The 23,426-nt window shown below is 30.2% G+C and overlaps 1 protein-coding gene across 1 annotated transcript; it reads right to left on the reverse strand.

Annotated features, from left to right (window-relative positions):
• Window positions 1-1,001: 1,001 nt before the first annotated feature.
• On the reverse strand, window positions 1,002-23,386 carry LOC129223270 (ribosome biogenesis protein BRX1 homolog). Its single transcript, XM_054857835.1, has 10 exons — window positions 23,230-23,386; window positions 17,774-17,885; window positions 16,008-16,051; window positions 10,601-10,671; window positions 6,159-6,208; window positions 5,383-5,456; window positions 5,245-5,295; window positions 3,909-4,044; window positions 2,773-2,867; window positions 1,002-1,214 (listed from the first exon to the last, which is right to left on the reverse strand). Exons 1-10 carry the CDS (start codon window positions 23,299-23,301, stop codon window positions 1,002-1,004), a joined length of 918 nt encoding a protein of 305 aa, XP_054713810.1. The 5' UTR covers window positions 23,302-23,386.
• Between the last annotated feature and the right edge of the window lie 40 nt (window positions 23,387-23,426).

The following is a 23,426-nucleotide window of genomic DNA, read 5'->3' on the forward strand; positions in this document are numbered from 1 at the left end:
CGGCAGTAAAGAATTTATCCTGTTTCCGACTCTAAAAAAGTTTAATCGTGGATGATGAACTTCCTGAAGAAAAAAATTTAATTTTTATTGATCACCTTGATCAGTTAAAAAAGAATAATGAATCAAGGTTTGCAGATTTGATCAACTTACAAATTTCTGACTGGATTTTAGACCCAATTAGTTTTGAAGATGTGGATGAACTGGACAAATCTTTGCAGACAGAGTTTATGGATTCGAAATTTGATTGTGAATCAAAAATTACTTTCAAGCAATACAGTTACGAACTTGCCTGAGTGAAGCTTATGGGTTACTACCCACAACTTTGGGAAAAGGTTGAACAGCTCCTCATCTCATTCCCCTCAACATATTTAGTTGAAAGAGGTTTTAGCTCTGTAGTGCAGCTTCTCACTAAGCAAAGAAATAAGTTGGACATCTGCCTCAAAGGGGACCTCAGATTAAATCTCACTAATATAAAGCCAGACATCAAAGCTTTAACGTAGTTCCATCAAGCACAAGGCAGCCATTAAAAAGGTAAAAAAGAACAAATCTTAGCAGTTAAAATTTTCAATTTAAAAAAAAAAGCATGTTACTGAAAAATGTAGTATTCTTATTTTTGCTAAGTATATAAATGACGTTGGTTAATTAAAGCACTTCAAATTACGTTTTTTCTTTTTTTGGTGGGGGGGGGGAAGGGGTTAAGAATAAAAAATTCAGTTTTAAAGTTAATTATTGGTTTATCATGCACTTTTTGGAGCTTTAAACTAAAATTAGGCGTTCAATAACATTAATCTTCACTAAAATCAGCGCCATCTAATTTGTGTTTTTAAGGGAAGAACGTGGGGGGGGGGGGGTGATAGGTATAATTTAACTTCCGAAAGGGGCGATGGGCCAAAAAAGGTTGGGAACCACTGTTAAACCAACTGTTATAAAAGTAGTATAAAAGTATGTAATTTAGTGTGAAGATATTAAGAAGACAAATTATACAAATATATTGATGATATTTATTCCGCATTAACAGTCTGTTTCTTTTTCTTTTTTACAGTGAATTTACTCTGTCCCTTCAACAAATTTGTTTTACTTTGTCCTGCTTTAAATATCTCGTCATAAGGGTCAGTCTTGAACGACTCTTCAGGTCTTCTCATTGCCAACAACCGCTTACTGTCGAACTTTTGCTTATACCGACTGATTGCTTCCTTCTTCAGGTTCCTCCGATGCTAAAATAAATAATAAAAAATCATGCATATCTTCCAATTTTATAGTTGTAAATTAACACAAAAGAAGAGTATTATTAAAACTAACATCAAGAACAAAATACATCATTACATTGCAGTAATTTGACAGTATTAAATACATGTATGCAAAACACTAATGCAACCAGAATATTCTCATGGGAGGGGAAGGCTTGAAAATGAGGGTTTTGGAAGCATAACTAATGTGACTGTGGTATACAATCAGAGAGTGCAAAACTCAACTTTGTTTCTGTGTCACGAGGCTTATTTGGCTCTGCCGTAAAGTCAGAGTATCAGCTACAATTGGATTTTTGAAATCCATGCATCTCCATAACTTCTGCTCACACCTTCCATGACTCACAGGATGCAATATTTCTAGAAAAAAACATTAGCTCCTCACAAGAATATCTAAATTAGTGTATCATGAAAATTGAATTGCAACCATCTGATCTATGCTTTGAACATGTTTTTAAAAATTCAAATTTAAGTGAAATGTAACATGCTGAGCCACTATAATTACAGAGTTTTAACTTCATTATTTTGCTATAAATGACATACATTTACAAATTTATAATTTTTGAAACTATTTTTTGGATTCCAACAAAATTTATAAACAGGTAAGAATTATTTTTTCAATCACTAAAAATACTGAAATAAAAAAAAGTTTATATTGCAAAATAATTTTTCAAAATAAAGGGAGCTTCCAACATGCAGCAAAAATAATGTAAAACTACTAGCGAACATCAAAACATTTAAGCTAATTTTATTTATTTTTTTTCAATAAATGTTTCATTTAATATACAAATGAAGAATCTAAAATTTAATTTTTTTAACAGCTAATAGCATTTACCCCTTGCTGTAATGAATCAAATGCACTGATCAGCGCTTATGAAGCAACAAGGATATTTTCAATGCAGGTTGAATTAGATACAGCAAAACATATATCCAATAGACATTGTTTTTGTTCGAAATTTGCAGTTCTTAAGTAAAAACCAAGCGTAAGAAAAGGAAAATCTATTTCAGAAGGTGATGAAGTTAATGGAGAGCACATGTTTTCATCAAGAGCATTATATTTTGAGAAAAAATTCTTTCCTATACCATATGAGTGATGCTTTGTTAAGATGCATTGTATTTTTTGGGCACACTTCTGCATACAAAATAATAATTGCCAATTCCTTAAAATCCAGGAATACCCCGGAAAACCAGTCCAGTTGGCAGGTATTAATTTTTTCTCTATCTTTTTTTGAAAAATAGCTTTCAAAGAATGTATGAAACCTTAAAATATAATTGTGTTTCCAAAACGACATGAAATTTTATTTTAAAATAAAAACACAATCATATCCAGAAACTTCACTTAAATCTTTTGTCAGAACTTCTTGTTAAATTTTTAATTTGAATAGCAAGAACTTAAACTGAAATAAATTTCTGTAAAAGAGCAAGCATTATGAAATAATTACTAAGTTGTTAAAAACAAGTAGTAAAAGCATCAATTTTAGAACATCAAATAAATTAATACCCATAATTTAAAGATATGTAAACTTACCGCACTAGGAGTTACATAATTGGTGTTACTATATAATACAGATCCACAAAAACTTCCATCAAATATCTTTATCAAGTTCATAACAAACCTTGGTCCTAAAAAAAACGCAGTTAAATGCTTTGTAAAAACTACAAAATGAATATAAATTATAGGTTTCTGATTTGAAGTTTATAAACATTAAAGAATAAGAAAACGAAGTTACCTTCATTCTTAAGAACCTTAAAGAAATAAAAATTTTAATTACATGCATACCAAAATTTTAAAATGTTATTTTTGATCGAAATGAAGAAACTATTTTGAAATATACTTCAATTTTAGAGTCAAAATCAAAGTGCAATTAAAACTAAATATTTTTAAACATTTGATTGTTTCCTTCCATTTTGAGTGTAAAATACCAGCCCTGGACAGGTAAACTATCTGGCTATTTTAGTGGGATATATAAAATTGTTAAATGATGCGATTTCAAAATTCAAAAACTTTTATATCTCATCTTTTTAAAAAATATCCTTTTCCACTGAATATGTTAGTTTCATTTTTTACTTCATAGAAAACTAGTCAGCATTGGAGTTTCTGGGAAGCCTGGTTGGAAAATGTTGCAAGTAGGACAGAGACTTGACTTTCTGCATGCAGTTGTTAAACGATGCAATTTCAAAATTTAAAAACTTTTATATCTCATCTTTTAAAAAATATTCTTTTCTACTGAATATTTAGTTTTATTTTTTACTCAGAGAAAACTAGTCAGCACTCGGAGTTTCTGGGAAACCTAGTTGGAAAATGTTGCAGTAAACCTTTTCCAAGTAGGACAGAGATTTGACTTTCTGCATGCAGGTTGTTTAAATGATGCAATTTCAAAATTTAAAAACTTTTATATCTCATCTTTAAAAAAATATTCCTTTTCTACTGAATATGTTAGTTTTATTTTTTACTTCAGAGAAAACTAGTCAGCACTGGAGTTTCTGGAAACCTAGTTGGAAAATGTTGCAGTAAACCTTTCCAAGTAGGACAGAGATTTGACTTTCTGCACGCAAAGCCAAAAATTTGCATTTTTTTTCTTAGCATTAAAATAAGTTGCATGACGACGGTTGAACTCATTTATCTTCATCATAAATTCAACTGTTAAAATACTTAAAAGTTACCTATTTCTACAAGAGAGCCACCATCTTCTTCAATTTGATAATTCCTGAACCAAATTCGATTATCCAGAAATGTGAAATTGAATACATGATCGATGAAAGGTTGGCTCTTGGGATGATTTTTAGGTGTACCAAAAATCTGTTAAAAAAAACATAAGCTTTGTGAGTTTCCAGAATACTTTACTGTTATACAAGCAAATCAGAACTTATTTTTATAAGTTGGTTATAGTTAAATAACTGTGACTGACAAACAGTTTCAATCTATTTCTGCTACATAGTTTATGGCACAGCACATTGATTAAGGCATTGCACAATAATGCCGGAAAACTAGAGCAATGTTGGTACTGCTGTGTAATTTATGTACACTGTAGTCTACCCAAGAAACTTGTTACCAATCAATAATTTACAGTAACAAAACTGATTGTATCTTAAGAATATTGAAGTGAAATTCATGCACTATGGAAAAAAAATAATAATTTGATAGCCAAACTCTTTAAAGTTCCACTTTATGAACAAAAGTTGCTGCTTTTAAGCACTGGTGACAAAATGAGCAAAAATATGATGCATTTGAATGTAGCTTAGGCTCTAGTTATAAGTTCTGTCATATGCATCAAAAAAATTAATTATGAATGCTGAAAAATTCTCGAAAACGGTATTGAGCAACAAGGTTAAAAAAATTGAAAAGCACTGCTTAAAATGCTGATTTATTTACAATGCATAACATACCAAAGTATACAGTAATCAAATGTGTGTTGATCAATACACTTAGGTCAAAAAAAAAAGATGAGAATATTTTTTAAAAAATAATTTCATTACAGATTTTTTTTCTCTTGGGATTCTTTTATTTATTACATTTTCATCTTATTTATTTGTTTTTGGCTAACTCTTTCAATTTTTGTTTTTTATTACAAAAAATTCAAATCCCAAGCAATTGTCACAACAGTCACATTACCCATAGTAAAAACAGGGGGGATTCAAAAAGAAAAAAAAATCTCATGAATTAAAACAAATTTCAAGGAAAAAAAAGAAAAAGAATAGAATTTTAACAAAAATCATAGCATATAAATAAAAACCATAGAATATAAATACACAGTAAAAACAGAAATTTGTCATTCTCTGTTTAGAAATGACTATTACATTAAATTTTGTAAACAAAACAGCAACTTAAATTTAACAAGCTTACTTAGCTAAAAGTTTAACAAGCAGGGAAAAGAAAATGTAATCGAAATATTTGTTTGTAAATAGACACAACTTGATTTTTTCTTTTTGATTTTTTTTTAAGGTAGTCAAAAATTTAGCTTTTAAAAACTAAATACAAAAAACTTCAAGACATAAATACCTGTGTAAATACTTCTTTCAAAAGAGCAAGATGAGGTTGAGAATCAAATGCCTGAAAATGATAGAAAAATGCAATTACAACTACTGATAAAATGTTTTTAAGGACATTTTTTTCAATGAGAAATGTGACGTTGCTTACTTTATCAAAAGATAGCACAGGCCTTGATCCTTTTAAGCAATTTCCAGTCAGTTTTAATTCTTCCATTGTATGTACTGCAATTAAAAATATTTTTTAATGAAGTGCATGATAAAATATTAACAAGATAAAAAAAAATCCTGAACTGTTCACTAAAATTCACCCAATCAAAAATATGCATAATCAAAGTCTTGAAAATATATAATAAGAAGTGGAATATGTCAGGTTGTTTTTGTGTTAGCTTATCATAACTTAAAATGGGTCTCTGAGAAAACAATTCTTTCATACAATAAGGCAGTGACATACAGCAAAAGCTTTTGTTCACTGTTTTTTTTAAAAATATCCTTAAGTTTGTCTTGCATTTAAAAGGGGTTTCTTTGACTCCAACGCATGAACCTGCAATTTTCAATTGGTCTAATAAACATTGGTTTAATGTTGTTAACTTCCGACACAAAGGTAAATATTTTGACTGTATTTTTCATTTGCTACATGAGATGGGTTTGAGACGTGGTCTAGTGGTTAACGCTGCTATCTTTCACCAAAATGATTCGGGTTTGATTCCAAGCATGGGTCATAGAAATGAACTGTTCTGGGTGTTGGAAGAGTGTTTTGCTTCCTATCTTGGTGGCACTGTGAATATAGTAGTTACTAAAACCTCTCATACAACATGATACAGGATGAAGAACTTGGTGATGAATGAATATATATGTATTTTTTGGAGGGGGAAAATATAAATAAAAATAGATAAAAGAATATTAGTGCTTAAAAAAAAGACTTACCATTTTCAATTAAAAACTTAGCAGATGGTCCATTAGGTACTTTAGAAATCCTTAAAAGAAAATAATCCACAGTCAAAATGCAATTAAAATTTAAAGAGCACTTTTTTCCCCATAGTAAAAGTTTACAGGTTCAGTTTGTCAAATAGAAAAGCAAAATGCAATATTGGCACTTGTACTTTCTTCTACCATGGGCGGATTTATGGGGGGGGGGCAGTTTTTAGAGGACTTTATATAGTAACACATCTTCTAAATATTAAAAAAAATTTATTATTTTTTCTTTTTTGAATAGTTCAGAAGGGCATGGGTGGAATTATAGGGGGGGGGCATTGGTTCAATGCCCCCCAGTTTTGGGAGGACTTTATATAGTAACAACACATCTTCCAAAATCTTAAAACAAAAAAATCATGACTTTTTCTTTTTTGAATAGTTTAATGAAAATGAAGAGAAAAGCGAATGTCCTTTTCTGATGGGAGAAAAGAAATGGGGAAAAAAAATGAACATTAAATACAAATAGTACAGCTGTCACTGGGGTGCTGAAAATGTGTCTAAATTCACTATTTTAGATTGAAAACCATTTGGGCAAGTATATGAATGAAAATATAGGCTAAACGAGCTATACATTAAGCTGAAACACTTATAATAATTGACGATTATTTTAATTAGAACCTAAAGCGAAGGGGAAAAAACTCCCCCTCCCCCATTCGCGCTAACAGAACGATCTACTCGTTATAATTTGTGTCCACATTTAAAGTATATTTCTGCATAATATTTATGTTCTTAGTAGATTAATTGGCCTTTTGAGAAATTCTAAAAAACATAGTTTTTTTCCTCTTCTCTCTCTTTTTTTTAGGAGAGAGAGAGAGAGAGAAAATAAATACTATTGCAAACTGCATAAATTTCAGTTATCTAAGTGTTCTGATTAAATGAATCTTTTTACTTAGAGGGAGAGTACAATTTTACTTACTTTATAAATACTGTTTAAAAAGTAAGGTAAGTTATAATCATCTAAGTCTAAGTGAGTCAGTCCTAGTCATTATTGAAATCTAAATAATTGAGTCATCAAAAGTTTTGAAAATTTTTCTGAAATTTTATAAAAGTCTGTAAAAACCTAACAAAGATTGGTAAAATCTTAAAAATCCTTTAACCGTAAAAACTGATGAATTTTCTTAAAAATTACAAAAAAAATCAAGCAAAAATCTGCAGGTAAGAGTGAATTACAAACAGGGCCGAATTTGCCTATAAGATAAACAAGCTATTGCTTAGGGACCCTGCTTTGAAGTAGGTCCCTAACTCCCAAAAAAAAATTCATGATTCGTTCCTTAAAAAATGGAAATTGCTTGAAAAAACTAATTCCATTTTTAAGTGCTTGAAAACCTTGAATATTTGGAAATGTGTGGCTACAAACCTTAAATTTTAAAATTTCTAACAAATGGTAGAGGGGGAAGAATGTCAAAATATGTCAAATTCAGCTCCTTGCCACGTCCTGTATTAAAAATGTAAAAATCATGGTTCTCAGGTTTGTAACATTATTTGAAATAAATTTTTGTGACTCACATGTTTCATATCTTGCTATTTATTCAATCCTGAATGCAGTATTTTGGAAATTCTTTGTATTGATTGCTTTTATCTTACTTCTTCTGCATATTATCTATCTGTTTAGCACGGAAAAAAATACACACTACTTCTATTTCTTTTCGTTTTCTGCCCTACTTGCAATTGAAGAAAAATTGTTGTCATGAGAAATCTATGGTTTCTTTTTGCTTTTTAATTTAAAATAGCTATTTCTTACAAAATTAGAACAGGACTGTAAAAGTTTACAATCAAGTGCTAAAATATCAGAGACTGGAAAGCACAAATGAAGTGCGTTAAATAATTTTATTTATTCTAGAGTCCTTGAAAATAATTAGATAAGACTTTGAAAATCCTAAGCACAAAGTGGGCTCCAATTACTTCTAGACCATATTGTTAATCTGTTTAACCAGGAAAAAAAGTTGATACACTACCTCCATTCCTTTTCGTTTTCTGCACTACTTATAATTAAAAAAGGAAGTTGTAATGAGAAATCTATAGTTTATTTTTTCTTTCTAACTTAAAATGGCTGTTTCTTACAAAGTTTGAACAATACAGTACAACTGTATAAACTAGTTATCAATTTCTATGTCTATCCAATTAACCTTTATAAGGTTTCAAAATGCAGAATTTTATATCCATTTTATAAAATTTCCTCCGGGGGAGAAACCCCCGGCCACCTAAAATTGGAGATATTCTATTTCCCACTCAAAAGGGAGCCTTGCGTCACTCTCTTGATACCAGCTCCCTCTCTTAAGGTCAATTAAAAAAAGACAGCTTGAATACACACATTAATGGAAACAACACACAAAAAAGTAAAGCATGGACTTAAGCATCACAGGAAACACAAAAACATGGGAGCGGGGGTTGTTGTTCAAAAAAAAAAAAAAAAAAAAAATCCTGCCTCCCCAGGAACTCAGTCTTAAGTCCACCAATGTCTTCTACAAAAACAAAGCAATGCTATACTATACACTAAACAATTCAATGAAAGAAAAATTAACAAATAATTATCAGGGATCTGCTAGTAAATTTGTTATGTTCCATTTTTTGTAAACATTTTGGCATTTATTTATTTATTCGTGAAAAGAGAACATTAAGAGTACTATCTTCCTGTGAGATTAAAGGTACTAAAATGGTATAATAAGGAGATATGAGCATGTATGGAAGGTTTATATGCTTAAAAGTTCTATGAAGGGTGCTTAAGAACCCAAATAAAGTTCTTATGGGCCCACGGTTTAAAGATATTTTCTACATCAAAAATAAGTTTTTAAAAACTTATACAGTAAAACCTCATTATCTTGACACCCCGATTTCATACCACCCTTTCAAAGTCTCGAACTTATGGTGCATAATCTTAATGTTAACAAGCTCTGGATTTTTCAACCTGTTGCATAGTTCAACTCTGGTTATCACAACACTTTGGGCTATTTCAGGGGTGGAAAATCAAAAATTCCTTTCTGTATCAACTTTGTATCAGCAAAAATACCAATTTTGTATCCGAACAGTTTTGTATCAGTGAAAAAAACTGTTTTGTATCAGAATGATCAGTCTTATACCAGGTAAACTCTAGGGCTCGAACGATGCAATTTTTGGCTGATGGGCCGATGCTGATTATTTCTTGTTTAAAATGGCAGATGGAACACCTAACTAAGGACGGCAGAAATGCAGGCTTCAAACATTTTTTAAGAAACAAACAAGTATTTAGTACGTTGTAGAAACCAATGGCAAGTAATATTTAAGAAAGCGAATGGATAAATAAATATGATAGCTAGATAGAGGTCGCTGGCATATTTATATTTCTTTTTTTTTAAATGAAAATCACAGCAAAGTAGAGAAAAATACATGGTCCACAGAAATATGTTTTTAACAGAAGAAAAGATAAAAGAGAAAGGGAGGTAATTAAAGGATTGAAATTAAAAGTTGCACCAGTACGCTAGTAGTTAAAAGTTCAAAGGTGAAAACGGAAGTAATGCAAAACCTTAACAAGAGATTTATTGCATTTTAATAAATAAAAATATAAGAATAGATATCTAAAATATTACTATCAAAAAACATGATTTTTAAGTGTTGTTTCACATGGAAAACTTATGGAAAACTTTAGGAAGTTTTCCTATAAAATTTTTATCTAAATTAAACAAAAATAGGGACTTAATCAAGGATGATAAAGAGAAGCGGTCCTTGAACTCAATCCATTCCTTAGTGGCGCTACTGAAGACCTAAAATTATATTTTCAGAACTTTAGTTTTGAAAAATCGCTGCGGTTGAGTACTTAAGCCTGATCCCTTCTTTTGAAGTAACCATCGATAGCATGTAATTGTATTTTCAAGACTAAAATTTCGAAAAAATTCCTAGGCAAAGCCCCACAGCTTTCTTTAATGCAGCACTTCCGAAAATAGACTAAAGTAGCGTTTTTGGAACTTCAATTCCTAAAAATGACATGGGAGAATCTCTGAACTCCATCCTTTCGTCTAATATTTACCATAAGATACCTACAATTGCGTTTATAAACCTTCAATTTAAATTTAAAAAAAAGGGTTCCGGGGAGCGTCCCCAAACACCTTCTCTCAACATCTTATAGTCCTTTTAAAATTATTTTAGAAGCACAATACATCTTCGCGGATACTGTCTAAAATTGTGTTTTGAAGCTTCTATCGTAAAAGAGTGCTACAACAGAGTCATTGAACTCAATCCCATTCTTTTACGTTACCAAAATAGCTTACAATTGCATTTTAAACTTCTATCTTTTAAAACTACCTGTGTGTACAAATAGAATTATTTGGTCGAGTGCAGAGCCATGGTACTTTTTTCAAGCCTCTTTCAGATTTATTTCTCTATTCGTTTTACACCCAACATGTTTTAAAAAATAAACTTACCACATATACAAATCCTTATGCTTCTTATTTTCAAAATATATACAATTGTTACAGTTCTTCATTTCGCAAATCTACAAGAAGAAAAAATAAACATTACTAAATAAAATAAGTTTGTTTCTATCTAGATGGAATTTTTGAAACTCAACAAAATGTGTCTAAAATAAGTCAAAGAGATCTTTTGGCATTTCTTTCAGTAACAAAACTATTTTTTAATAGGTACATAGGGGAAAATTATGTTAAAGTCAGGGTTGGCAAGGTTTTGGAGACTACGGTAAAAACCAGGGTTTTTACTGTCCTGTCCAAAACTATATTTTAAGAAAAACTACTTTGTGAGAAAACAGAATAAAATGTATCAAAGAAATATTTTATATTGAACATTTATTCAATGTGAACATTCAACTTATTTATGCAGCTGATTTTAATCTAGTAACACAGAAGTTGAATTCTTGATTAAAATCTCAATTTGTATGCATGAGTTTATTTTTATTTATTTTTGATAATAGTAACAAAATTTCGATAATGTTTATGCATTTGTGCAATTGAAAGCAGGATTGGCAAGGTTTTTACCATCTTATTCAAAACCCTTGTGTCCGTAAGTGTCTAAAGCTATTTTTTGAGAAACTATATTTCGTGAGAAAATATCAAAAACAGAACAAAATATGATAAAGTTATATATTTTTTTGACTATTTAATATACTTATTCAATGTGAAGATTTAACTATAAATGTATATGTAACTTATTTATACAGCTGATTTTAATCCAGTTACGGGGAAATTAAAATTCTTCATTGAAAATTTCAGTTTGTATCCATAAGGTTTTTTTTCCCTTCCATAAACCAAAATTTTCAACATTTATGCATGAGTGCAGAAGAAAGTGTTCAAAATATAGTGCAATAAATGACTTAAATGCAGTAAATCATTTTTTTGTAGTTACTGAATGTATGATATTTAAAATATGAAATTAAAAAAAAAGAGAATGTCACAAGTTTTAAATTAAGGGTTTAATCATAAATTTCTCGTCCATCAACCTATGATTTACAAAATAATTTTTGTTAAAACATCATGTAAAACTCATTTGCACCAAGCATCAAAAACATTGTTTTTTTTTTTTTTTTTTTTTTTGCACCTAATATTGCAGGTTTAATAACATTCCTTTGAGTTATAAATGGAAATGAAATTAGTTGTCTTGGCAGTGTTGTGAATTTCCTTTTATAACTCTGCCAACTGTTATGTAAGGAAGTTTTTATGTATTAAAATTATTGGCAATTTTTTTAAAGATATTTTTAAATGAATATTATGTAGAAAAATATTATACTCATTAATGAAACCTCATTAATATCTTTATTCATACATATTACAAATATTGCAGTAAATGGGAATCGATTAGATTACACCCCTTTAGCATACTTTTGAACAGTTCAACCCAGCTTCGGATACTTTTGGACAGTTTAGGATGGTAAAAACCACCTGTCCTGTCCTAACCCATTTTTGGACAATCTAAAACCCAACCCTGGCTAAAGTACAATCTTTTGAATCTTTACTGAAAAATCCCAAAAACTAATAATTTTATAGAAAATTTGGGTACAAGAGAAACATTTGAGGGATTTAAAAATAAAGATGTTTAAATCGATGCTAATAGTTTAATGAACTGAAATTTATTTTGTAACACTTCACAGGTGTAACAAAAAGCTGTGAAATCCTTACAATTAATAGTATTTTATGAAAAAGCCTGTGTAACTTCATTAAGTAAGAAAAATACATTTGATGCAGTGAGAAGCAAAGAGATGTAAGTGTCAAAATTTAAAAAATTGGAGATAACCAGTACAAATGTTAGGGGGAACCACTCCTCTGTCTTATGACAAGAGATAGAATTAGTAGCCCAGGCAGGTGCTTCTATGGTATAGCATGATTTACAAAAAAAATTCAAATCAATCAATTTATTTTTAAACGCATTTTGCTCAAAATTTGAAAATATACACTTACATCCCTTTACTTCTCACTGCTTTATTTGATGATGCTTAATGCAATAAAAACAAGATTGTGAAGACATTCATTAACACTAGAAAGACGGCGTTTTGCGTATACCTAGAAAGACTAGCAGCGGTCACTTTGACCGCCATACTTAAAAGATTGGAAATTTCCTCCTTTCGGGATTTTTAACCATAGAAAAGTTTTGTTTCAACATGTCAAAGTTTAATTTAACAATTTAATCGTAATATAGTCTGCAAATAAGTCTTAGATAGCTTTTTTTTTTTAATTTTATGTTCGATCAAGTGAAATACACATGCTTTACACAATTGGCATTGAGAAAGATCAAATTTGTATAAAAAAAAGAAAATTTTCTTAGCATGTAATTAGTGATGTAAAATACCTGGGTATTTATTTTTAGGGGTAAATACCCAGGGTATATACCCGGGTAAATACCCAAAATGGGTATTTACCCGGGTATTTATTTCAAAAATTTATATTCAACTAAAATACTTTTCTGTCTGTATTTCACTATGTATATATATAACCAATCATATACAAAACAAATTTTTGCCCAAAAATTGTATTTTGATCACATATTTAAAGAATTATTGTGTGAAACAACTTAGCAATCTAATATGTTCACATTAAATGTGTTGGATATGTCCCCATCTTATGTCCCCATCTTTCTTTTTTGTTTTTCACTTTTCAAAGCAAAATTTAAAGTTTTACCAGTACAAATACAAAGTGAGTGACAAACTAACGCCTTCTACATACTAAATGCCTATTGCATTTTCCCTTTTAACATAGAGCAAAATGATTCCAGTAAGCATATTTTTGGTCTTCTGGCTACTGCCAACTATCGAAGGTCGAAAGCATTAGAAATTAAAAGCTGAGAAAAACAACTGGTTAACTTCTAAATTTAAATTTTAAAATTAACCAATTAACGATTTGAATTGCTTGGATTCATCGTCATAGAACCACCCATCCATGTATTGCCGTCAGGTAGTAGCGTTGTTTGTGTACCGGCGGAGGATCACTTTTAAAGCAAATGTGATAGGCATTTAGTATTTAGGAGGCTTTGGACAAACTGATTACAACTCAAAGCCAAAACTAACTAGTAGCATGATATTATGAAAAATCAACGAAAAGTTGCGCTAGTGCCATCTATGTGACAAAATTAAACTTAAATCCCTTTGCTTAACCCCATAAAAAATTAAATTATCCTGCCATCCTATTTAAGTTTTAGAATAATTCATTCTAAATTCTGACAGTTTTTTTGATAAGATTTCATTACACCTTTAATTAAAGAAATTATAATATATATATTTTTATATTTTTAATCTTTAATTTTCCAGTTTATGTTTTAAAAAGAAAATCATCACCTTTTGATACCACCTGAAGGTTTTTTTTTTTTTGCAAAATGTGCAATTACTAGGGGATTTACCCTGCCTTAGGATAAATACCCAAAAAAATATTTACCTTCCCACCCGATATCACTAATTGCGTGTATTAAAAATAGTTCGAATAAGTTTTCATCATGAAGTACTGGGGAGCAAATGCAAATGCGCAAGGCAACAGAAAACATTTTTTTTTTTGCTTATAAATGTCAAAACTGTTTCTATATTTGCCACATTACCACTTAAACATCAATAAAATAAATAAATAAATAACATCATAGTCTTAATAACTTCTCAGTAAATTCTTCCAAGCATTTCTCATGCTTCCTTTTTTTTTCATTTTGGATATGACTAACCTAAATTATGATTTTGAAATCCTGAAGTTCTTCATTGAATTGCTTATACTTGTCCAATTATGACATTGAAAAGAAAGATTCTTTGGTTCACGATATGTTTCTTCCATAATTTCATCAAGTCTTCCAATAAAAAATATTATAAACTGTGTAATACATGTGTATGTATCAGTTTTACCAATTATTTCATACTTAGGTTAAAAAAAAAAAATTCAGACTCACTTTTTGCATTTTTTTGTAAAATATCCAGTTTTTGGGTATTTACCCAGGCCTTGGGTAAATACCCAAAAAATATTTACCTACCCACTGGGTATTTACCCGATCCACATCACTACATGTAATAACTAACAAGTACTATAATCAACCATGCATGTTTTGGTTTAAAAAATATCTAAGTATCGCAAGATACCGTACATTACTATCTTTTGCAGTATTTCGAAATACTTATGTTATCACGTCACCTGTATATTAGCCATTAACAGTTTTTTTTTTTTTTTTTTGGCAATCGGAACATATGCTCGATTTATTTTCGCATAGTTTAATTTCACACCATTTTAATCTTTTTCTTGAGGTAGATACTTATTTATATGCAGCAAAATTGATCAGTGGAGGTGACTTGGAGGAAATTGGAGAAATAAGAGTTCTGTTTTGGAAATTTTCCCCTTTTTTTTCGGCGTCGGACCCTTTTCCCTTTTTCTTTTACTGTTTTTTTATATTTTGAGCATCAGTTTTCCTTAGCGAGGCTTCTTCTGATTCTAACTCAGAAGAACAATCCTTTTCTGCAAATCTAAGCTCCGAAAAATATTCGCAATAATCTCATGAAAGCAAACTATTATCATCGCTAAAAATATATTTCTCTTCAGATAAGTCAGACTGTTCATTCGAACCATAATCTGATTTAGATAAATCTGCAACAGTTTCAGGAATTAATGTTCCTAAAAGTTTTGCTTGCCAACGGTTCTTCTTGACATCATGAAGATAATTATGTGACTGAGCACTTCATTATCATCGAAGAAAATAAACGTCAATGCTTCAAGCAAAGCACATGCTTTGGTTCACAAAAGAATTCCAGCAAACATTTTTGGAATTTACCTGTTTATATTTACTTCTTTTTAGACCCAAAGTAATTCCACCTGTCCAGTCACATGCTTTTCAAATTTACCTTCCTTAACTTTGCCTCCTGTGCAGATAGCAGAAAACTGAAACCATGCAACCAGCAGGTGTTTTGCATTTTCCTAACAGTTCAAAGAATTAAACCTGACCAGCAGGTACTAATCAAGCTCAAAAGAACATTACTCACCCTGGCAACTAACAATAGTCCATAGTACACACAACTGATAAGAGAAAATAAAAGGAAACGGATGCATAAAAAAAGGTTCACTTAGCGGTCAAAATGACCGTAGTCAGTCTTTCTAGGTATAAACATTTATAGGGACTATAATAATTATGCTAAAGAAAAAAAAAATACTGTTGTAAGATCTTAATAAATAGTCAGGAAAAGTCAACGAAGGAAAAAGAGTTTGAAAATTAAACGCAGCAAATATGAGCATTTGAAAATCGTTTGCGGTCAAAACGAGCGCTTCCGTCTTTCTACTGTTAAATGATGCTATAAATGCCCTTGATGTAAAAATAAATAATCAATATATTTGATTTTCTAAATTAGCACTAGATTAAGAAGTATAATACCTCATTAATGTGATGCAATGGACCTTTCTTTTCCATCTTTGATTCTAAAAGAAAAACAAAAATATTTTAACAATTAACACAAAAAATAAACTTGCTTTTTAAATTTTAAGCAGCATTATAAGAGGGGGGAAAACCCCCACCATACAACATTTGTTAACACATGTGATAATGTAATACAGAATGACAATACTGTTTGCTAATGTGATCAACAAATATGCTTTTTTTTAAAAAAAATGGGAAGATGGGAAGCAAAATTTTCTCTGCAATTAATATGCATTACATTTTTAATACAATAATAAAATTAGGAGCACAAAAATATTGTGGTGAAAAAAAAACATTTAGCTACTTTATGCATATGATTAAATTTGAAAAGTACAGTTGGTACTCTGTTTAACAACACTCTATTTAACGACTTTATGCAAGACAACTTTACATGGTCCTGGATGTTCCACTGTAGTTTAGTTGTAGAAGCATTTTATGGCTCTCCTCTGATATGCCCCCCTCTTGGCGAGATTTTAATTTTTCGCTTGATACGAAAATCGCCAATAAGGCGATAACTTGGCAACCCTGGTTTTGCAACTTGAACGCTGGAAAGTAGTTTCTCTAAGTCTGTTTTTGCACGTGTATGTGTTTTAGGAGGTAGGTGCTCATATGTTCCACTCTTAGGGAGATTTTAAGTTGAATACTCTAAAATAAAGTTTCAATTCAAACTTTATTTTAGAGTATTCTTTTTCTTGTTGTTTTTTAATGTTAATTTAGTTGAATTTTCTATTTTAATTATGAGTTCGGTTTGTGATGTTGTCCAAATGTATCAATTGAAATTTTTGAATGAATCTTCTTTTTCTTTTTCGTCAGGTCGTCCAACGTTTGGACGTACCGGAGTCCTAAATAGATTTTTTATATTTAAACTAATTGAAAATAAAGAGGTTAGGTAAGTGAAGATATTTTGAATTATTGTGTTTTTAGTGTGTTTCTGGTAGTTTGTATTTTGGTCTGGTTGGCATTTTTGTAGCACAAAAATGGTGTTAATTTCACATAAAATCTGTGACTTTATTGTATACTGAACGGAGGAGATCTGTGACTTATATCCGACTGTGATGTATATTAACAGTCGGAGGGATAACTGGCGAGCCCGAGGTCTCATAGTACTTTCGTAATGAGACCGAGGCAGGGGTCTCATTACGAAAGTACTATGAGACCGAGGGCTCGTATCCCGGAGAAACAAAGGAAAAAAATTAATGCATTAATTTCATTAAATAATTAATGACATAATTTGAATTTTTCCTGTTGGCGCTAAAAAAGCATCGCTAAGAACGATGTATGACATATGACGTCATACATAGTTTTCTTGGCGACGCTTTTTTGGCGCCAACAGGAAAAAGTCGCCAAGAGGGGGGTATATCAGATTTGTTCCCATTTTATTTTAGGACATATATTCTACTTAAGGACGATTTTTTGTAGTCCCTTGAAAGTCGTTAAATAGCATATATCAACTGTAGATGTTTTTAGTTCAACACAATACAAAAAATAACTAAATTTCTCATCGATCCAAATTACATTCACCTTCGAACTGAAACTTAGACAATCCAACTTTTGCTATAAGCTCATTGACATCCTTTGGCAATAGCTTCTAAATGTATGCCACGTTTTAGATTTGAGACAGTTAGGAATCACTTTGATGTGATATCAAAAGTTCATGGGAAGCTTATTCATATCATCAATTAAATTATAAATGATTAAGTAAAAGCAGAAAGTTATTTTCTTACCAGGCTTGGAGTGTGGCATAAGGGTACGTAAATTGTTCATGAGATGGCGATCACGGAATGATATTCCCCGAGAAGCAAAAACTAAAACTCTTTGTTTATTTACCCATCTTGGCTGAAAAAAATAAATAATGAGAACAATGTAAATTGGATATAACAAAATATACAAGATAAGACTGAAAAAAAAAAAAAAAAAACTAAAAAAGTTACGTAACCTATTCACATTACATTTGTATCTGTTTGGAAATAATCTTTTTTTATAATTGAAAATTAGGTTTCTTGAAATTAAGCGGCATAAACTGGGAAGAAAAGGAGAGTGATTTCTACAGATGGAAGCATGGAGTGACTGCACAGAAACTTTTTATTATGATTAAAATAGAGTGCTAAAATCAAAATAAATGGAGCATAGGGTGTCTTAAAATGTAATGCAAAACTTAAACACATTTTATTAGTTGAATTTAGTGCCATTAGGCTGACTTGAACTGCATTTTAACGTTGAATTGGCCCATCTACTGAATATTCTGCTTCGGCTGAATACTTAGTTTATTATTCTGCTTCGGCCGAATCCTGTACAAAAAATGTATGTCATTTTTGCAGATTGAAAGTTTTAAACATTTTTATTTATGCTTATCATGTTTAATGGGAAACTTAAGTGAATTCGTGTTATACTATCTGCATTGCCACTTTTAAGGGTTATTCATCCATGAATAAGAACCAAAAATATCTGTACTACAAACGTACAAAATTCTCGGTTAAAGTTGAAAAACAATATATTTTTTTCTCATATATTAAGAAGGTTAACACTTTGTGGCCTATGCCCGAGCATCACTCGGGTTGCCGTTTTTGGTGAAGGGAACTAAGCCCGAGATTCTCTCGGGATCAAATTTTTACTCTCTTAGCTATAAAAGTACGAATTCTATATATTTCTACAGGGTCGGATTTGGAAGTGTGGAAGCCCCGGGGCAACGAAGAAGTGGAGGCCCCTAATCAGGGTTCGAAAAGGTCATCATATTTTCGAAAATATCCAATACTTTGATATAGATCCGAATATTTTGATATGGGCAGTTCTCAAAAGGTGGGAACAAAAAAGTTAACTTTGAGCAATTTCAAAAATTTTCGAATTTGACATCAATTTTGCTTTTATTCTATAGTATGCATACCTAGAACACAATATATGAACATGAAAAGACAGCAGGTATTTGTAAAAATTGTTAGTTAGCAAATTAAATCAGCAGTCTGTAGGTAACAGATTTTGGACATCATCATAACGTAAGTTTCATGATTTTTGACAATTGTTAATCTGATTTTTAACTTTTCCAATGAAAATTTTATTTACTACTTTTTAAATTTTGCAATTTAATAATAAAGAGGATATTGATGAAATACTTGAATGGCTATACATGCTGCTCCTTACATATAATAAAAGTTTTGGAATGATTTTGAAGAAATTGATGCAAGGTTAAAAAAAAGCTTCAAATTAAAAATAATACAATTGTAAAAAGTGACATCAGTTTTAATAATGAATATTTTTTCTAATGTCATAAGAATTAAAATGATGTCTAAAAAAATTATTGAAGAAAGAAATTCTTATTTCTATTTGGAGATCGTTAAATTATGTTTCCAAAAGAAAGAAGAGAAAAAAAAATTCTAAAATAATAAAAGCGGGAAAAAATAAAAAAAAAAAAATTCCTAGCGCAGGTGATAAAGTTGCCAAAACTGGTACAGCTGACGATAAACTACATTTGTCAAATTGGAATTCCCCTCTGGTAACCTTTAGCTTATCGCATACTGTGTTGTCGCCAACGGAGGTTTGCTTGGTGATTTTAGCGCAAAATGGCTTTCGGTTCGATCATAAGCAGCCATGTTTCTACTGTAATTTATGTATTGTTCAATGCGTAACATATTAATTATGCAAAATACCAATGGATTTAAGAAGATAACATTATAATAACGTTTTTTATTGAGGTTAGAAGACAGTAGATCATCAAAAATTATGAATAAATGGACAGAATTATCGGCGTCAAGATCGTAACGCCATTTGGACATCTCACATGTACGTTTAAAAAAAATTATTTTTCTTCTAAGATACTGCATAAAAGCTTATGAAAACACTTTTAAACAATTAAAAATTGATTCTGAGGCTCGATAAACACCTTTAAAATGAAAACATCATATACTTAGTTCTCAAAAAATAGCATTGTAAAGATCGTAAATTTTGGACATGCATCAAATTTCAAACTTACTATTTTCTAAAATCGTTTACAAAGTGAATAATCTGTCTTTACTTTTGTTATTTGTGTAAAATATTAACAAAAAACTATTCAGAGTAAGATTCATACCTTTAAATTTTTTTGAAACGTATGGAAATAATTTTAAAAATTTTTCTTTAATGGTACATTTGCTCAGTTAACGTTTTGGTATGTCCAAAATTGCGCCTTTTAGCAAAGGAAATATTTTTTTAAGGGCATTTAAAGAGCATTTTTTCCATAATTTATGTCAATTCTTGTCTCTATACAGTATTATAATTTAACTCAAAAATTTTTGAGTTAATTAAAATGAAAGTTATTTGGTGTTGAAGCTTCAAAGTTGAGGTCTGTGTTTGCTCCCACCTTTTGAGAACTGCCCATATATATGTATATATCCGATATTTTCAACCCATGAAAGTTAGGATATTTTGTAAAAATTTTATTGTAGGGGCCCCTTTGTTGTGGAGGCCCCGGGGCAGTAGCCCCGCCTGCCCTCCCCTAAATCTGGCCCTGCGTTTCTAACTTTTTTAGATACTATCTACAAACCTTTTACTTAAAAAAAAGAGATGGCAGCACCAAGCAGAAATAATTACATGAATCGTAATAGAATAGGGGGATTAAATTTGAGTTTGTGCTTTGAAATGTACTATACAAAAGCAAATTTTATTAAATAGTGTTTATTTACAAATTAAACCTATTTTCAGATATTTGTTCAAGATTTAGATAAATTTTTAAGTGAGTCTGGGTAAACTTTTATGGTTAAAAATGTTTTCCTATGCAGAACTTTTTTTTAAAGTTTCAAACCTGCTTTTTTTTGATAATTTCTTACTAAAAATTGATTTTTATTTCATTCAAATAATTCCTTTATTACAAAAGAAAACATCTCAAAGTATGTAATACAATAAAAATTACTAAAATGCACATCTTCCAAGTATTTTTGAAAAAATCATGCAAAGCACCAAAAAACCCCAGTCTGGAGGGAGATATGCGATCGAAACAGCTCAGACCTGAAAGTGTTTTTTGTGTGAATACTTATAATTTACCTGATTATATATTAATCTGAAAGTAATTCTTATTTTATCTTCTGAAAATAATTCTAATTCATAAAGAATTTAAGTAAATAAAATACAACAATAAATCATGCATGAGGCAAAGGTAAGTTTTTCCACTCTAAGAATAAAATAAATGTAAAAATTTAATAGAATGATAAACAATTTTTTCTCATTTAAAATTTTTTTCTTATTAAATATGACAATTTAGAACATACAAAAATTGTCAATGATCAAAATTGTGATTTCCTACATTGTATTTTCAAAAGCATTCTTGTAATGTTTACAGCTGTGTAGTTCATACAGCAAAGGGTTTTCTGTACAAAGTTGATGGTGCAAGAAAAAGTTGAGCACTTTTTTAGTAGATATATCTTCTCTCTTTTTTTCTTCCATAAAAAGCTAAGGTTGGTACACGTAGTGTACACCTGGTTCTGAAAAGTACCTTTCTGCAGATTAGGGCAGCAGACGTTAGGAAAAATTTTCTCCCCTCCTTGTTTATCATTTTTATTTATTTAAAGACCATTTTGTTCTTTTCAATAATGATTATAGGAAAGAAAATAGTCTATCTCTATTTTTTTCACTTTGAGCAGAGGTTTCTGCTGATGCTTCACTTTGTAGTTGGCTTACAATTTCTTAAAAATATTGTAATAAATGATTTTGTATTGCTTGCTTTACTTTATTGCAGTCGTTCGTGTCAATTTTATTGAAGAGCAATTTGAATCTGTATTAAAAATATGTAATATGGTGTATATTACAATGTAATATGGTGCTCATAGTCTTTAATTGTTAAAAACTACATCCTCCAAATTTTGTTCTAGAGGGTTTTTCATTTACATACGCCAATATTGTATGCAGATTAATAAAAATATAACTTTATTTTTCCTCTTAGAATAACTTCAGAAATTAAATTTTCTAATAGAGAAATTTTGTTTTTAACACCTAATTTTTGAAAATGTACATAAGGATATATATTTTTTAATAGTAACTCTCATAGTTACAGAGGATCACTTTGAATTACGATTACTTAGTTAAGTCTTTAATAGTTTACACAGGATTTGAAATTTTATAATTGTCGATACTGTACCTGTACAGGATGAAATTTTAAAATGAACAACAATTTCAATTTTGCTTTTTCACCTAAAAATTAAAAAATTCTAATTTTATCTTCAGCCAATAGCCCCCTACATTCAAAAACTTTTTGTCAGCCATTTTGTAGGTGTTTAAAAAGCAGAATGATGAAAATGAGAAATGCATTTTCCGTTTTTGCTTGAAAACCGACAAAAAATCGACCGCCCTATCCTCAAAATGGACAACAGGTTTAAAAGAAATGCACAAAGCAAAAAGATTCTAAAATCTCGGGAAAACACTAAGATAGAAAGAATACAGCTCCCTCTTCATACTCACACTTCCCTATTATCTTACCCCTATCCCCTATTCTTGAAATTCCCTAGAAAAAGGATAAAAAACTTCAAGCAATTATCCCGGAAACTGGTTTTACAGCAAAGTTTGCCAAAGCGATACGACAATTGAAACTAGCTTCTGTGCAAAAATTTGGATACATCAAGGTTTCGAAAAAAAAAAATTCTGGGATAACTATGGAAAATACATAGGAGTTTTTATGAAATTTTTTTTTTCGAGACATCAAGGGTTTCAAGATATCAAGGTTTTATTGTACTTTTTTCTCTTATTTAGTTTAGAAGTCTTATTAAATAATACCTACAATAGAAAATAATGGCTGTTTTAAGCGTAAATATAGAACTGTGATCTTTAAGAACTGTTGCTAGGAAAATATCTTCCTCGTTTTAGTAATTTTTCGGCCGAATAGTATTGAAGTTTTAACTTATAGTGGCAAACGTTTAAAAATTCGCTCCAAACACTTTTAAAAATCTTTTATAATGCGTATTGAACTGTTTACCACACAAAATTGTGTTTTAAACGCAACCTGTGCATCTATTTTTGACAAAAAATGAGCTAACTATTCGGTGGCCGAATATAGTTAGCTCATTTTTTGTCAGGCCTTGTTTGTGGCCGAATATTCGGCCAAATCACAATTTGTTGCATCACTAGTTTCAGTCCTAGCATTATGGTGACCAATAACAAAAGAAATAACGTTTTAAGATTATTTATAATTTTATGAAAAAATGATTAAAGACTGAATCGTTACCTTTTTCACTTGACCACTTTCCGATTCTTTCGAATCTTCTGCTTCATTTGAAAGTCGCTTACGCTTTCCCATGATTAAAGTACTTTACGTCAATTAATAAAAAAGAAAATATAAACAAATTACAAAATGTTCAATATTTATACACTAGAAACAGAGTCTAATTGTGTTTTGTCGTTCTGTTTACAAGTCCGATTTCT

Source organism: Uloborus diversus, chromosome 5, assembly GCF_026930045.1.
Source record: "Uloborus diversus isolate 005 chromosome 5, Udiv.v.3.1, whole genome shotgun sequence".
NCBI classification, from domain to species: Eukaryota; Metazoa; Arthropoda; class Arachnida; order Araneae; family Uloboridae; genus Uloborus; species Uloborus diversus.

Bases quoted from the DNA above. Each gene is read 5' to 3' on its own strand.
- LOC129223270 (XM_054857835.1), bottom strand. From the start codon at position 23,301: ATGGGAAAGCGTAAGCGACTTTCAAATGAAGCAGAAGATTCGAAAGAA. The intron at 17,886-23,229 runs GTAACGATTCAG...TATTTTTTTCAG, and splicing joins AAAGTGGTCAAGTGAAAAAG to CCAAGATGGGTAAATAAACA. The intron at 5,296-5,382 runs GTAAGCAACGTC...TATCATTTTCAG, and splicing joins CTGTGCTATCTTTTGATAAA to GCATTTGATTCTCAACCTCA.